Source organism: Anolis sagrei, chromosome 13 (genome assembly GCF_037176765.1).
Source record: "Anolis sagrei isolate rAnoSag1 chromosome 13, rAnoSag1.mat, whole genome shotgun sequence".
In the NCBI taxonomy this organism is placed as follows: domain Eukaryota; kingdom Metazoa; phylum Chordata; class Lepidosauria; order Squamata; family Dactyloidae; genus Anolis; species Anolis sagrei.
This window is the reverse complement of record NC_090033.1, coordinates 10229188-10245134: the sequence shown is the minus strand read 5'-3', so window position 1 is coordinate 10245134 and position 15947 is coordinate 10229188. Positions and strand designations below refer to the sequence as shown.

Genomic DNA, 15947 nt, shown 5'->3' with positions numbered 1-15947 from the left:
TAGATAGATAGATAGATAGATAGATAGGTAGATGATAGAGATGATGGATGGATGGATAGATAGATAGGGTAGATGGATGGATGGATGGACAGATGGATAGACAAATATGCGGTGGGGTGGATGGATAGATATGTACATGGATGGATGGATGGATAGATAGACAGACAGACAGATGGACGGATAGGTAGGTAGATAGATAGATAGATAGATAGATAGATAGATGGTAGAGATTATGGATAGATGGATAGATATGTGGCGGGATGGGTGGATAGATATGTATATGGATGGATGGATGGATGGATGGATGGACGGACGTACAGACAGATAGATAGATAGATAGATAGATAGATAGATAGATAGAAAGATGTGGGGTGGGATGGATGGATGGATGGATGGATGGATGGATAGATGTGTACATGGGTGGATGGATAAGATAGGTAGACAGGCAGACACATGATATATATATATAGATATATATAGATATATATATAGAGAGAGAGAGAGAGAGATGTACACGGATGGATGGATGGATAGAGAGAGATTGAGAGAGAGAGAGAGAGAGAGTCCTTGGAAGAGTTTGGTCTCTGGGCCCCATCGTTCCTCCTCTTGAGCACCCTTAGGGATGTTCTCATCATGCACCAAGATGGGCAGAGGAGGGAGAAAGGGGACTTCCAAAGTATTGGTGGAGAGGAGAGAAAGGGGAGACCCCCCAATTCCCCCAAAGAGGGTCCAATTGTGGCCCCGAACCCCAATGCCAAAGAGACTGGAAGCAGAGACACCTAATCCTCTTTGTCTCCTTTGTTTGTGGCTTGCCTCTTTGATGTGCCTGTGTGCCCCCCCCCATTAACTCAGGGGGAGGAGGGGGTTTCCCAGGCCACTCCCCCTCCCTGTGCCCCCCTCATCAGTGGGGAGGGGGAGGAGGGGGAGACCCCTGGCCCCGCCTGCCCTCCCGCCCAGAGGCCCAGCGCCCACCCTCAGCAACATCATCTGCACCAGCTTCTCTCTGGTGAAGGAAGGAAGGAAGGAAAGAAGGAAGGAAAAAGGAGAAGAGAAGGAAGTCCTTTCCCAACTGCAGCACCCATCACTCCCAGTGAGTCTGGATGAGGGGAGGGAGAGGTCATGGGCTGAGTTGGTGGGGAGGTAATACATACACACAGAGAGAGATAGACAAATATGACAGACAGATGGAGGGATAGATATATTATAAATTGATAGATCAATCTCTTTATCCATACATACATCTATCCATTTATCTATCGATCGATCGATCTATCCATCCATCCATCCAACTACTTATGTATGTATATATGTATGTATGTATCATCTTTTTATCCATCTATATATCTATTTATCCATCTATCTATCTATCTATCTATCTATCCATCTAGCTATCCATCCATCCATCTATCTTTCTCTCTCTGTGTCTATCTATCTGTGTATGTATCTATGGCTTATGTATCTATTCATGTATTAATCTATACATCTATCTATCTATCTATCTATCATCTTTTTATCCATCTATATATCTATTTATCCATCTATCTATCTATCTATCTATCTATCTATCTATTCATTCATATATCTATCTATCTATATATCTATCCATCCATCCATCTATCCATGTATCTCTCTCTCTCTCACTCTATCTCTGTGTATGTATCTATGGTTTATGTATCTATCCATTTATTAATCTATCCATCTATCCAACTATCCAACTATCCATCTATCCATCTATTCGTCTATCTATCTATCTATCTATCTATCTATCTATCTAGCCATGTATCTAGTGATCTATATCTACCCACTTATCTCCGTATCTATCTATCTATCTATCTATCTATCTATCTATCTATCTATCTATCCAAGTATCTATCCAAGTATCTATCTACTTCTCCATCTATCTATCCATGTATCCACCTATCAACTATCTATTTATCTATCTATCTTTCTACCCACCCAAACAGATAGGGAGTTAGATGGATACATAGACAGACAAACAAGATGATTTTGGGTAGATAGATAGATATGGGTAGTTATCTTGTAAATGAATAGATAACCCTAGATATTCATCGCTCTATCTATCTATCTATCTATCTATCTATCTATTCACCCACCTAAACAGATGAGGGATGGATGGGTGGATAAACAGATGAATAGATAGACAGACAGATAGACAGATGAATAGATAGATAGATAGATAGATAATAGATAGATGAATAGATAAACAGATAGATGAATAGATGGCTAGATAGACAGATAGATGGATGGATGGATAGTTGAATAGATAGATAGATAGATAGATAGATAGATAGATAGATAGATGAATAGATAAACAGATAGATTAATAGATGGCTAGATAGATAGATAGATAGATAGATAGATAGACAGACACTGAAAGATAGATAGATAGATAGATAGATGAATAGATAGGTGGATAGTTGAATAGATAGGTAGATAGATAGATAGATAGATAGATAGATAGATAGATTAATATAGCCAGATAGATAGATGAATAAATAGATGGATAGACAAATAGAGAGATGAATAGATAGATAGACGAATATAGAGATGAATGGATAGATAGATAGATTGATAGATAGATAGATAGATGAATAGATAGATGAATAAGTAGATGAATAGATAGACGAATAGATAGATAGATAGATAGATAGATAGATAGATAGATAGATAGATAGCCAGATAGCCGGATAGATAGACGAATAAATAGATGGATAGACAAAGTGATAGATAGATAGATGAATAGATAGCTAGATAGCCAGATAGATAGATAGATAGACGAATAGACAGATAGACAGACAGACAGACAGATGCATAGATCGTCAGAAAGATAAATAGACGAATAAATAGATGGATAGACGAATAGATAGTTAGATGAATAGATAGATAGATAGATAGATAGATAGATAGATAGATGAATAGACAAACAGACAGACAGATAGATAGATGAATAGATAGACAAATGGATAGACAGACAGATAGATAGACAGACAGAGAGAGAGATGGATGGCTTGGGTGAGTAGTAGATATTAGATAACACTATATAACACTTTGTTTTTTTTGTTCCTGGGTGATGAGTGCCATTTCCTAACTGATTCCATCATAGAAAGATGGGGAAAGTGTACTAAACTTCCCCAACTTGTGTTTCTGCAGGAGGGACCTCGTCTTGCGGCCCACTTGCCCGTGCAAATCTCAGTTCTCGCCGAAGGGGAAAGTCCTTTGAAACCACTTTCCCAAAGCTTGTGGGGGGCTGTCCATATTTCAGAGGCCTGAATGGATGGGTCGGGATGGAAAGGGGGGCGCCGGAGGCTTCTTGGCAGAGAAACCCTTGGCAGCACCGACACAAACCGGGCGGACAAAACGCAGGAAATCATCCGGCGATAATAGGCCCAATGGGTCCGTGGGGGGCGGCCTTTCTCTGCCGCCCTCAATGCGCTTTGTGTGCGCCGGAGGCCGGCCGCCACAGGTAGCCCACGGCCGGCGGAGCATGTCCACGGCTCCCAGGCCCCACGGCGGGCGGCCACGGCAGATGGAGGGCAAGGCCAGAGGGATGGAGGGAGGGAGGAAGAAAGGGCCCCCACATCTTGGCACACACACATGCACACACACCACAATCTCCATTCAAGGGTCTCTTGTGGCAACAGGCCAAGGAGGCGGGCAGCCCACACCCAGCCCTCTATCTATCCGTCCATCTATAGAATAGCTGTAGCCATATCTGTATCTTGTCAAGAGGTATATCTGCCTACTATATACATATCTCTCCTACCTACCTACCTACCTACCTATCTATCCATCCACCCATCTATCCATCCTTCTATCTACTTATTTATTCATTCATTCATCCTATCTATCTATCCATCCATCCTTCTATCAACTTATTCATTCATTCATTCATTCATTCATTCATTCATCCTATCTATCTATCTATCTATCTATCTATCTATCCATCCATCCATCCATCCTTCTATCAACTTATTCATTCATTCATCCTATCTATCTATCTATCTATCTATCTATCTATCCATCCATCCTTTTATCTACTCATTCATTCATTCATTCATTCATCCTATCTATCTATTCATCCATCCATCCATCCATCCATCCATCCATCCATCCTTCTATCTACTTATTCATTCATTAATTCATTCATCCTATCTATCTATTTATCCATCCATCCTTCTAACTACTTATTCATTAATTCATTCATCCTATCTATCTATCCATCTATACATCCATCCATCCATCCATCCATCCTTCTATCTACTTATTCATTTATTCATTCATCCATCCTATCTATTTATCCATCCATCCATCCTTCTATCTACTTATTCATTCATTCATTCATTCATTCATTCATTCATTCATCCTATCTATCTATCTATCTATCTATCTATCTACCTACCTACCTACCTATCTATCTATCCATCCATCCATCCATCCTTCTATCTACTTATTCATTCATTTATCCTATCTTTCCATCTATCTATTCATCTATCCATTCATTCTATCTACCTATTCATTCATTTATCCTATCTATCTATCCATCTATCCATCCATCCATCCTTCCTTCCTTCTATCCACATATTCATTCATTCATTCATTCATTCATCCTATCTATCTATCCATCTATCTATCCATCCATTTATTGATCTATCTATCTATCTATCTATCTATCTATCTATCTATTTATCTATCCATCCATCCATCCATCCATCCATCCACCCATTTACTTGTTCATTCATTCATTCATTCATTCATTCATCCTATCAATCTATCTATCTATCTATCTATGTATCCATCCATCCATCCATCCATCAATCTACTTATTTATTTCTTTATTCATTCATTCATTCATTCATTCATTCATTCATTCATTCATTCATCCTATCTATCTATCCTTCGTTTTATCTACTGATTCATTCTTCATTCATTCCATCTATCCAACCATCCATCCATCCTTCAACCTACTTATTCATTCATTCACTCAGTCATCCTATCTATCTATCCGTCCGTCCATCCATCCATCCATCCTTCTATCCTTCCTTCTATCTATTGACTTATTCATTCATTCATTCATTCATTCATTCATTCATGTATGCATCCTATCTATTTATCTATCCATCCATCTTTCTATCCTTCCATCACTTACTCACTCATTCATCCATCCATCCTATCTGTCTATCTATCCATCCTTCTATCTACTTATTCATTCATTCATTCATCCTATCTATCTATCTATCTATCTATCTATCTATCTATCTAAATAGTTCTGCATACATCTATCTATCTATCTATCTATCTACCTATCTACCTATCAGCTAAGCAAGCTGATACCTTTAGTAGATGTGTGACCACATGTCCATTAGAACTGTATTTTCCACCCATATTACACAAGAAGTAGTCCAAAACATCTGGAAGGCTAACGTTTGCCCAACCCTCATCCCTGCATCTAGAAATGTAGCATTGCAGGGAAATATCTCCTTGAAGCTCTAGATTTCTCACTGCGAGGACGTTCAATCCCCGAAGCTTAGGAGGAGGAGGAGGAGGAGGAGGAGGAGGAGGAGGAGGAGGAGGGAGAGGGCATGTTTTGGCCCCCCGCCGTCTTTGGCCATCTGCTCCAGCTTCTCTTTGCAAGTTCCTTTCATTGGGAAGCGGATAGGAAACGCGAGGATGCCAGCCTGGCCTGGTGCCTTCTTTCCAAGGCGACGAAACAGCTTCGCACAACAGCTGGTCTCCTCTCCCTCCATGATTGATTGCCCTCATTTGCATAAGAAATCCGCTTTGCACATGCTCTAGGGACACGCGTCAAACTCCAGCAAAGCAATGCATTATGTATGCGCCGCCTCCGAACGTGGCCACCCTCAATGTCCAAATCTGTTGCAGGTGAGGAAGACCAAACGTTGGGAAACATGGCCGCCAGCCTCATCTCCATCTCTGCCGTTGTGGTCCTTTGCCTCCTGACCTTTGACCCCGCCAATTCCTCGAACCCCAAGACGGTGGCCATTTCCAGCCTTCCAGAAGTCAGCAACACTTTCCCGGACCGGGAGGATTGGACCCCGGAGATGCGAGGCGCAAGGCAGTGGCACCACCGCCAGCACCAAGAGGACCCTCCGCGTGGGAACAGTCGGCCCGCCGGGCTACGGCAGAAGGAGGCCTTCCTCGGCTTCGGAGGAGAGAACCACGCGCCGGGAGCCGAGAGAGCGGGGAAAGCCCACCGGGAGCAGCGGAGGCACGGGCGCAGGGACAGGATGGGGCACCACCGAGGTCTGGTCCCGGGTGCACTCCCTGTGGGGGGCAAAGCGTAGCTCGGTTCCATGCAGCCACCTCCCACATAGGGACTCGGTTCCATGCAGCCGCCTCCCACATAGGGATCTGGTTCCATGCAGCCACCTTCCTTGTTAGGACTTGGTTCCATGCAGCCACCTTCCACATAGGGACCTGGTTCCATGCAGCCACCTCCTTTGTTAGGACACTGTTCCATGCAGCCACCTCCCATAAGAGAACTTGGTTCCATGCAGCCACCTCCCTTGTTAGGACTTCGTTTCATGCAGCCACCTTCCTTGTTAGAAATCAGTTCCATGCAGCCACCTCCCATAAGAGACCTTGGTTCCCTGCAGCCACCTCCCTTGTTCGGACTCGGTTCCATGCAGCCACCTCCCTTGTTAGGACTTGGTTCCATGCAGCCACCTTCCACATAGGGACCTGGTTCCATGCAGCCACCTCCTTTGTTAGGACTCAGTTCCATGCAGCCACCTCCCACGTAGGGATTTGGTTCCATGCAGCCACCTCCCTTGTTAGGACTCAGTTCCATGCAGCCACCTCTCATGTTAGAAAGCAGTTCCATGCAGCCACCTCCCATAAAAGAACTTGGTTCCATGCAGCCACCTCCCATAAGAGAACTTGGTTCCATGCAGCCACCTCCCTTGTTAGGACTTCGTTCCATGCAGCCACCTTCCTTGTTAGGACTCGGTTCCATGCAGCTGCCTCCCACATAGGGATCTGGTTCCATGCAGCCACCTCCCTTGTTAGGACTTCGTTCCATGCAGCCACCTCCCATGTTAGAAATCAGTTCCATGCAGCCACCTCCCACATAGGGACCTGGTTCCATGCAGCCACCTCCCTTGTTAGGACTCGGTTCCATGCAGCCGCCTCCCACATAGAGACCTGGTTCCATGCAGCCAAGTCCCTTGTTAGAACTCAGTTCCATGTAGCCACCTCCCACATAGGGACCTGGTTCCATGCAGCCACCTCCCTTGTTAGGACTTGGTTCCATGCAGCCGCCTCCCACATAGGGATCTGGTTCCATGCAGCCACCTCCTTTGTTAGGACTCAGTTCCATGCAGCCGCCTCCCATGTTAGAAATCAGTTCTATGCAGCCACCTCCCACATAGGGACCTGGTTCCATGCAGCCACCTCACTTGTTAGGACCCAGTTCCATGCAGCCACCTCCCACATAGGGACCTGGTTCCATGCAGCCACCTCCCTTGTTAGGACTCAATTCCATGCAGCCGCCTTCCATGTTAGAAATCAGTTGTATGCAGCCACCTCCTACATAGGGACCTGGTTCCATGCTGCCACATTCCTTGTTAGGACTCTGTTCCAGGCAGCCACCTCCTATAAGAGAACTTGGTTCCATGCAGCCACCTCCCTTGTTAGGACTCAGTTCCATGCAGCCGCCTCCCATGTTAGAAATCAGTTCTATGCAGCCACCTCCCACATAGGGACCTGGTTCCATGCAGCCACCTCACTTGTTAGGACCCAGTTCCATGCAGCCACCTCCCACATAGGGACCTGGTTCCATGCAGCCACCTCCCTTGTTAGGACTCAATTACATGCAGCCGCCTCCCATGTTAGAAATCAGTTGTATGCAGCCACCTCCTACATAGGGACCTGGTTCCATGCTGCCACATTCCTTGTTAGGACTCTGTTCCAGGCAGCCACCTCCTATAAGAGAACTTGGTTCCATGCTGCCACCTCCCTTGTTAGGACTCAGTTCCATGCAGCCGCCTCCCATGTTAGAAATCAGTTCTATGCAGCCACCTCCTACATAGGGACCTGGTTCCATGCTGCCACCTCCCTTGTTAGGACTCAGTTCCATGCAGCCACCTCCCATGTTAGAAATCAGTTCCATGCAGGCGCCTCCCACATAGGGATCTGGTTCCATGCAGCCACCTCACTTGTTAGGATTTAGTTCCATGCAGCCACCTCCCATGTTAGAAATCAGTTCCATGCAGCCACCTCTCATAAGAGACCTTGGTTCCCTGCAGCCACCTCTCTTGTTAGGACTCGGTTCCATGCAGCCACCTCCCACATAGGGACCTGGTTCCATGCAGCCACCTCCCATGTTAGAATTCAATTCCATGCAGCCACCTCCCACACAGGGACCTGATTCCATGCAGCCACCTCCCTTGTTAGGACTCAGTTCTATGCAGCCGCCTCCCATATTAGAAATCAGTTCCATGCAGCCACCTCCCATAAGAGAACTTGGTACCATGCAGCAACCTCCCATGTTAGCAATCGGTTCCATGCAGCCACCTCCCACATAGGGACCTGGTTCCATGAAGCCACCTCCTATAAGAGAACTTGGTTCCATGCAGCCACCTCCCATAGAATAACTTGGTTCCACCTTCCATATTAGAAATAGGTTCCATGCAGCAGCTCCCATGACAGAACTTGGTTCCATGCAGCCATCTCCCATGTTAGAATGTCGTTCCATGCAACTACCTCCCATAAGAGGCCTTGGTTTTATGTAGCCACCTCCCATATTAGAAATTGGTTCCATGCAGCCAGAGCTCAAATGGGAAAGTAGAGCTGGGTTTCCTGTCCCATGCAGCCACCTCCCATGTTAGAGCTGGGTTCCATGCAGCCGTCTCCCATGTTAGAACTTGGTTCCATGCAGCCAGATTCCAAATGGGAAAGTAGGGCTGGGGTTCCTGTCCCATGCAGCCACCTCCCATGTTAGAGCTGGGTTCCATGCAGCCGTCTCCCATGTTAGAACTTGGTTCCATGCAGCCAGATCCCAAATGGGAAAGTAGGGCTGGGGTTTCTGTCCCATGCAGCCACCTCCCATGTTAGAGCTGGGTTCCATGCAGCCACCTCCCACATTAGAACTTGGTTCCATGCAACCGCCTCCCATGTTAGACCTTCCATGCAGCCACCTCCCAAGTGGCCAAGCGAGGTTCCATGTAGCCACCTCCCACTTTAGAACCATGCAGCCACCTCCCGGACGGGAAGTGAGACTGTGATTCCCACCCTGGTTCTTTCCCACCTGTTGTGCTTCTTCCAGGGACTCCTAGCGCTCTCTTCCGGAGGCCGGCAGAGGTGGACGATGAGCGGCTGCAGGCGCTTCCCCTGGAAGGGTCGTCTGGAGGTTCAGCCCCACCGTCAGTGCCCGGATCTCCCCCGCAGGCCACTTCACCCCGCCCCAAGCCCCGGCCGCGCCCGGAAGGAGAGGTCCTGCCCACCCTGGACATGGCCCTCTTCGACTGGACCGACTACGAGGACCTCCGGAGCGAGATGTGGTCATCTGGCGGGAAGAAAGGTTCAATGGGTTGGGGTGGGAAGTCTTCTTCTCCTGGATCCCTTTGGATCAGGAATGGACCAACTTGGGCTCTCCCTCCAGGTGTTTTGGACTTCAATTCCCGGTAGGCAGTTAGGAATTGTGGGAGTTGAAGTCCAGAAACACCTGTAGGGAGGGCCCAAGTTGGCCCATGCCAGCTTTAGAGACAACGCTCACCTCTGAAGGTGGATCAAACCAACCTTCTTCCACCCTCAGGTAAATGGCGCAGGAGACCGGGCGGCAACGAGACCGAAGGTGAGCCCTGTGACCATCACCTGGACTGCCTTCCAGGTAGGTGTCCCTGGGCCTCGAATCACAACACACGTCTCTATCTGTACCTTAGGGGAGTAATTTGACGTTGCACGTACCCGCCTCTTGTGTTGCTTGCCTCGTATTGGATCCACCATTGCTTAAGGGAGAAAGGAAGACAAACAGATGGATGGATGGATGGATGGATGGATGGACGGACGGACAGAAGAGACGGTAATGATTTGTTTCTTCCTCATGTCGATAGGCTGTTGCTGCGATTTGCGTGAACATCTCTGCAAACCTCACAATCGGGGGCTAAACAACAAGTGTTATGGTGACTGTATGTGTACAGAAGGTAAGGGTCTTCCTTCCATCCATCCATCTATCTATCTTTTCATCCTTCTTCCATCCAGCTAACCTTCCTTCTTCCCTTCCTTCCTACTAGCCATCCATCTGTCCATCCATCCTTCTTTCCTGTTATCCATCCATCTATTCATCCATCCATCCTTCCTTCCTTCCTTCCTTCCTTCCTTCCTTCCTTCCTTCCTTCATCCATCTATCTATCTATCTATCTATCTATCTATCTATCTATCTATCCTTCTTCCATCCAGCTATCCTTCCTTCTTCCCTTCCTTCCTGCTAGCCATCCATCTGTCCATCCATCCTTCTTTCCTGCTATCCATCCATCTATTAATCCATCCATTCTTCCTTCCTTCCTTCATCCATTCATCTATCTATCTATCTATCTATCTATCTATCTATCTATCTACCCATACTTTCATCTATCCCTCCATCCATCCATCCATCCATCCATCCATCCATTCTTCCTTCCTCCATTCATCCTCCCTGCTATCTATCTATCCATCCATCCTTCATCTTTCCTTCCTTCCTTCATCCATCCATCTATCCATCTATCTATCTATCCATTCTTTCATCCATCCATCCATCCTTCACCTTTCCTTCCTTCCTCCATCCATCCTTCCTGCTATCCATCCATCCATCCATCTTTCTTTCCTTCCTTCCTTCAACCATCCATCTGTCCGTCTATCTATCCATTCTTTCATCCATCCTTCATCTTTTCTTCCTTCCTTTCATCCATCCGTCCATCCTTCCATCCATTCTTCCTGACTTCATCCATTCATCTATCTATCCATATTTTCATCTATCCCTCCATCCATTATTTCTTTCTCCATCCATCCATCTAACCATCCTTCCATCCACACATCCATCCAACCAACCTTCCTTTCTGCTATCCATCCATTCATCCATCATCCATCTTTCCTTCCTGATGTCTATTCATCCATCCATCTATCCATCCTTCCTTCCTTCTTCCTGTTATCCATCCGTCTATTCATCCATCCATCCTTCCATCCTGCCACTCATTCTTCCTTCCTTCATCCACTCATCTATCTATCTATCTATCTATCTATCTATCATCTATCTATCTACCCATACTTTCATCTGTCCATCCATCCATCCTTCCTTCCTTCCTCCATTCATCCTTCCTGCTATCCATCCATCCATCCTTCATCTTTTCTTCCTTCCTTCATCCATCCATCTATCATTCATCCTTCCATCCATCCATCCATCCATCCATTCTTCCTTCCTTCCTCCATCCATCCATTTTTCCTTTCTCCATCCATCTATCTAACCATCCTTCCATCCACACATCCATCCATTATTTTATCCTTCCACTCATCCACCCTTCCTTCCTTCCTTCCTTCCTTCCTTCCTTCCTTCCTTCCTTCCACCACCCACCCTTCCTTTCTGCTATCCATCCATCCATTTTTCCTTTCTCCATCCATCCATTTTTCCTTTCTCCATTCATCCATCTAACCATCCTTCCATCCACACATCCATCCAACCAACCATGTATCTATCCATTCTTTTATCCTTCCTTCCTTCCTTCCTTCCTTCCTTCCTTCCTTCCTTCCTCTACCCACCCTTCCTTCCTGCTATCCATCCATTCATCCCTCATCCATCCATCCATCCTTCCTGCTGTCTATTCATCCATCCATCCATCCACCCACCCATCTATCCATCCTTCCTTCCTTCATCCTTCCTGTTATCCATCCATCTATTCATCCATCCATCCTTCCATCCAGCCACCCATTCTTCCTTCCTTCATCCATTCATCTATCTATCTATCTATCTATCTATCTATCTATCCATACTTTCATCTATTCCTCCATCTATCCATCCTTCCTTCCTGCTAGCCATCCATCTATCTATCTGTCCATCCTTCCTTCCTGTTATCCATCCATCTATTCATCCATCCATCCTTCCATCCATCCATTCTTCCTTCCTTCATCCATTCATCTATCTATCCATACTTTCATCCATCCATCCATCCATCCATTTTTCCTTTATCCATATATCTAACCATCCTTCCATCCACACCTCCATCCAACCAACCATGTATCTATCCTTCCTTCCTTCCTTCCTTCCTTCCTTCCTTCGTTCCTTCCTTCTTCCACCCACCCTTCCTTCCTACTATCCATCCATTCATCCTTCATCCATCCATCCTTCCTTCTTGCTGTCTATTCATTCATCCATCCATCTATCCATCCTTCCTCCCTTCACCCTTCCATCTATTCATCCATCCTTCCATCCACCCATTCTTCCTTCCTTCATCCATCTATCTATCTATCTATCTATCTATCTATCTATCTATCTATCTGTCTACCCATACTTTCATCTATCCCTCCATTCATCCATTCTTCCTTCCTCCATCCATCCTTCCTGCTATCCATCGATCCTTCATCTTTCCTTCCTTCCTTCATCTATCCATCTATCCATTGATCCACCCATTCTTCCTTCCTTCCCTCATCCATCCATTCATCTATCTATCTATCTATCTATCTATCTATCTATCTATCTACCTACCCATATTTTCATCTATCCCTCCATCCATCCATCCTTCATCTTTCCTTTCTTCTTTCATCCATCCATCCATATTTCATCTTTCCTTCCTTCCTACATCCATCCATTCATCTATCTTTCATCCATCCATCTGTCCATCCATTTTTCCTTCCTTTCTTCTCTCCATTCATCCACCTATCTATCTATCCATTCATCTACCCCTTCTTCCATCCCTCTATCCTTCCTTCACCCATCTGTCTACCTTTCCATCCATCCTCCCCTTCTTCCTTCCTTCCCTCCTCCGTCTCTTCTGGGGATGCTTCCTTTTTGTCACTCTTCCTCTCTTTCTCTTTCCTTCTTTCCTTCTTTCTTTCCTTCCAGGCTTGCGCTGCTTTGCCAAATTCCACCGCAACCGGCGAGTGACGCGTCGCAGGGGCCGCTGCCTGGAACCGGGCTCGGCCGACCCCGACCGGGGCTCCTTCATGGCCACCTAGGCCTCGTCCGCCCCTCCGTCCGTCCGCACAGAGGAACCAAACCACTTCAGTTCTGCTTCAGTTCTGCAGTGCGGACCCCTCGTCCCCGTCCCCCCTTTTAGGCCTGTTTCCTATTTGTAAATAAATAAAGAGATAGCTATCCTTCGCACACACCGGCTTGTCTTCCTTCTTGGCTTTCGGATCCTAAAAAAGAATTAAGTTTCTAGTCCTCATGGTTCGACATGAATATTATACTATTTATTTTTACTATATTTATTATTATTATTATCTAAATGGGAATATTATACTATTTATTATTATTATTTAATATTATTTAGAATTTAAAGGGCAGTGTTATACTATTTAGTATTATTATTTAATAGCATTTGGAATGTAAATGGAAATATTAATATTATTTATTATTATTATTAAATACTATTTAATACTATTTAGAATTTAATGGAGATATACTGTTTATTGTTAATAAATATTATTTAGAATTTAAATGGGAATTGTATACTGTAATATATTATTATTATTATTATTATTATTATTGAAATTGGAATATTATATTTATTATTATTATTAAATATTATTTAGAATTTAAATGGGAATAGTATAGTATTTATTACTATTAATTAATATCATTTAATATTTTAATGTTATTATTATTATTATTGAAATTGGAATATTGTATTATTATTAAATATTATTTAGAATTTAAATGGGAAAAGTATATTTATTATTATTATTATTTAATATTATTTAGAATTAAAAATGGGAATGGTGTACTGTTTATTATTATTATATATTATTATTATTATTTAAATATTATTTTTATTATTAAATATTATTTAGAATTTAAATGAAAATAGTATAGTATTTCTTACTATTAATTAATATCATTTAATATTTTAATATCATTATTATTATTATTTAAATGGGAATATTGTATTATTATTATTAAATATTATTTAGAATTTAAATGGGAATAGTATAGTATATATTACTATTAATATTTAATACTTAATGTCATTATTATTATTATTATTATTATTGAAATTGGAATATTCTACTATTATTATTAAGTATTATTTAGAATTTAAATGGGAATAGTATAGTATTTATTACTATTAATATTATTTAATATTTTAATGTCATTATTATTATTATTGAAATTGGAATATTATACTATTATTAAATATTATTTAGAATATAAAGGGGAATAGTATACTGTTTATTATTATTATTATTATAAATTATTATTATTGAAATTGGAATATTATATTTATTATTGTAAAGAACCTCCGCCACTGGTAATGAAGCTGCCACCCAATTGTAGAGAGACGCTACCGACTAGTGAGGAAGCGCCTAGATTTAGGAGAGAGGAGCCACTGATTTGTAAAAGGCTCTGGTATTAAAGCTCTGTTTGTGTTGTGAGGTAATTTTGGTAGAGTGGGTGCACCGAACGTAGAATTAATGGAGATGAGGCAGTTTTAAAAACCAAAGAGAACAAGTTTATTTTTAAACAAAGCGTATGGTTGCAGTATGAAGATGTTAAGCTTGGCAAATACTTGATGGTTACATGTAACTTGGTTGCGATACAATTCAGACTTTCGATGTTACAACTTATGAACTCTTGCTGTGGTGAAGCGCTTTATTAACCAGTGTTCCCTGCAATGAATGGTCTTTCTGTTTGATCTATACTTGATCAAATCACAGATCTCCAGTCTTTCTCCGACTAGCGATCCTAGCAAGCCTCTGTTAGTTCTTTCTAACTAAAGCAACTAACAAGGTTTTCCCCTTCAGCTTCCTTGTTGTTCATTCGTTCAGTCGTCTCCGACTCTTCGTGACCTCATGGACCAGCCTACGCCAGAGCTCCCTGTCGGCCGTCACCACCCCCAGCTCCCTCAAGGTCAGTCCAGTCACTTCAAGGATGCCATCCATCCATCTTGCCCTTGGTCGGCCCCTCTTCCTTTTGCCTTCCACTTTCCCCAGCATCATTGTCTTTTCTAGGCTTTCCTGTCTCCTCATGATGTGGCCAAAGTACATCAACTTTGCCTCTAGTCTCTTTCCCTCCAGTGAGCAGTCGGGCTTTATTTCCTGGAGGATGGACTGGTTGGATCTTCTCGCAGTCCAAGGCACTCTCAGCACTTTCCTCCAGCACCACAGCTCAAAAGCATCGATCTTCCTTCGCTCAGCCTTCCCTAAGGTCCAGCTGAAGAAATCTCTACTATTCACGAACACTAAAACCTGGCTCTTCACTTCTTCACTCCTCAGAGTCTAAAACTGACTCTGCTGCTCTCTCAGAGTCTTTCTCCCCTGACTGACTCTAACTGTCACTTTTTAAAACCTTTACTCTCTAAGCTCCTCCCACCTCCTCTTCTGCCTCGTTTCCATGGTAACACATTTCTCACAGCTAGGCCGCTCCAGCCTTAGGGCAACCAATGCAAACATAAATACAGTTATACGCATATTATTATAAACACTTCTGTACAATTATTATTAAATATTATTTAGAATTTAAATGGGAATAGTATACTGTTTATTATTATTATAAATTATTATTATTGAAATGGAAATATTATCCTGTTATTATTAAGTATTATTATTATTGAAATTGGAATATTATATTATATTATTATTATTATTATTATTTAGAATTTAAATGGGAATAGTATACTGTTTATTATTATATATTATTATTATTATTGAAATTGGAATATTATATTTATTTATTATTAAATATTATTTAGAATTTAAATGGGAATAGTATAGTATTTATT

At 43.1% G+C, this 15947-nt stretch overlaps 1 protein-coding gene across 1 annotated transcript; it reads left to right on the top strand.

The window, feature by feature from the left end:
- Positions 1-955: 955 nt before the first annotated feature.
- DRAXIN (dorsal inhibitory axon guidance protein) lies at positions 956-13330 on the top strand. Its single transcript, XM_060758755.2, has 6 exons — positions 956-1090; positions 5902-6282; positions 9305-9559; positions 9794-9868; positions 10092-10181; positions 13070-13330. The coding sequence occupies exons 2-6, from the start codon at positions 5928-5930 to the stop codon at positions 13180-13182; spliced, it is 888 nt and encodes a 295-aa protein (XP_060614738.2). The 5' UTR covers positions 956-1090; positions 5902-5927; the 3' UTR covers positions 13183-13330.
- Positions 13331-15947: the final 2617 nt, after the last annotated feature.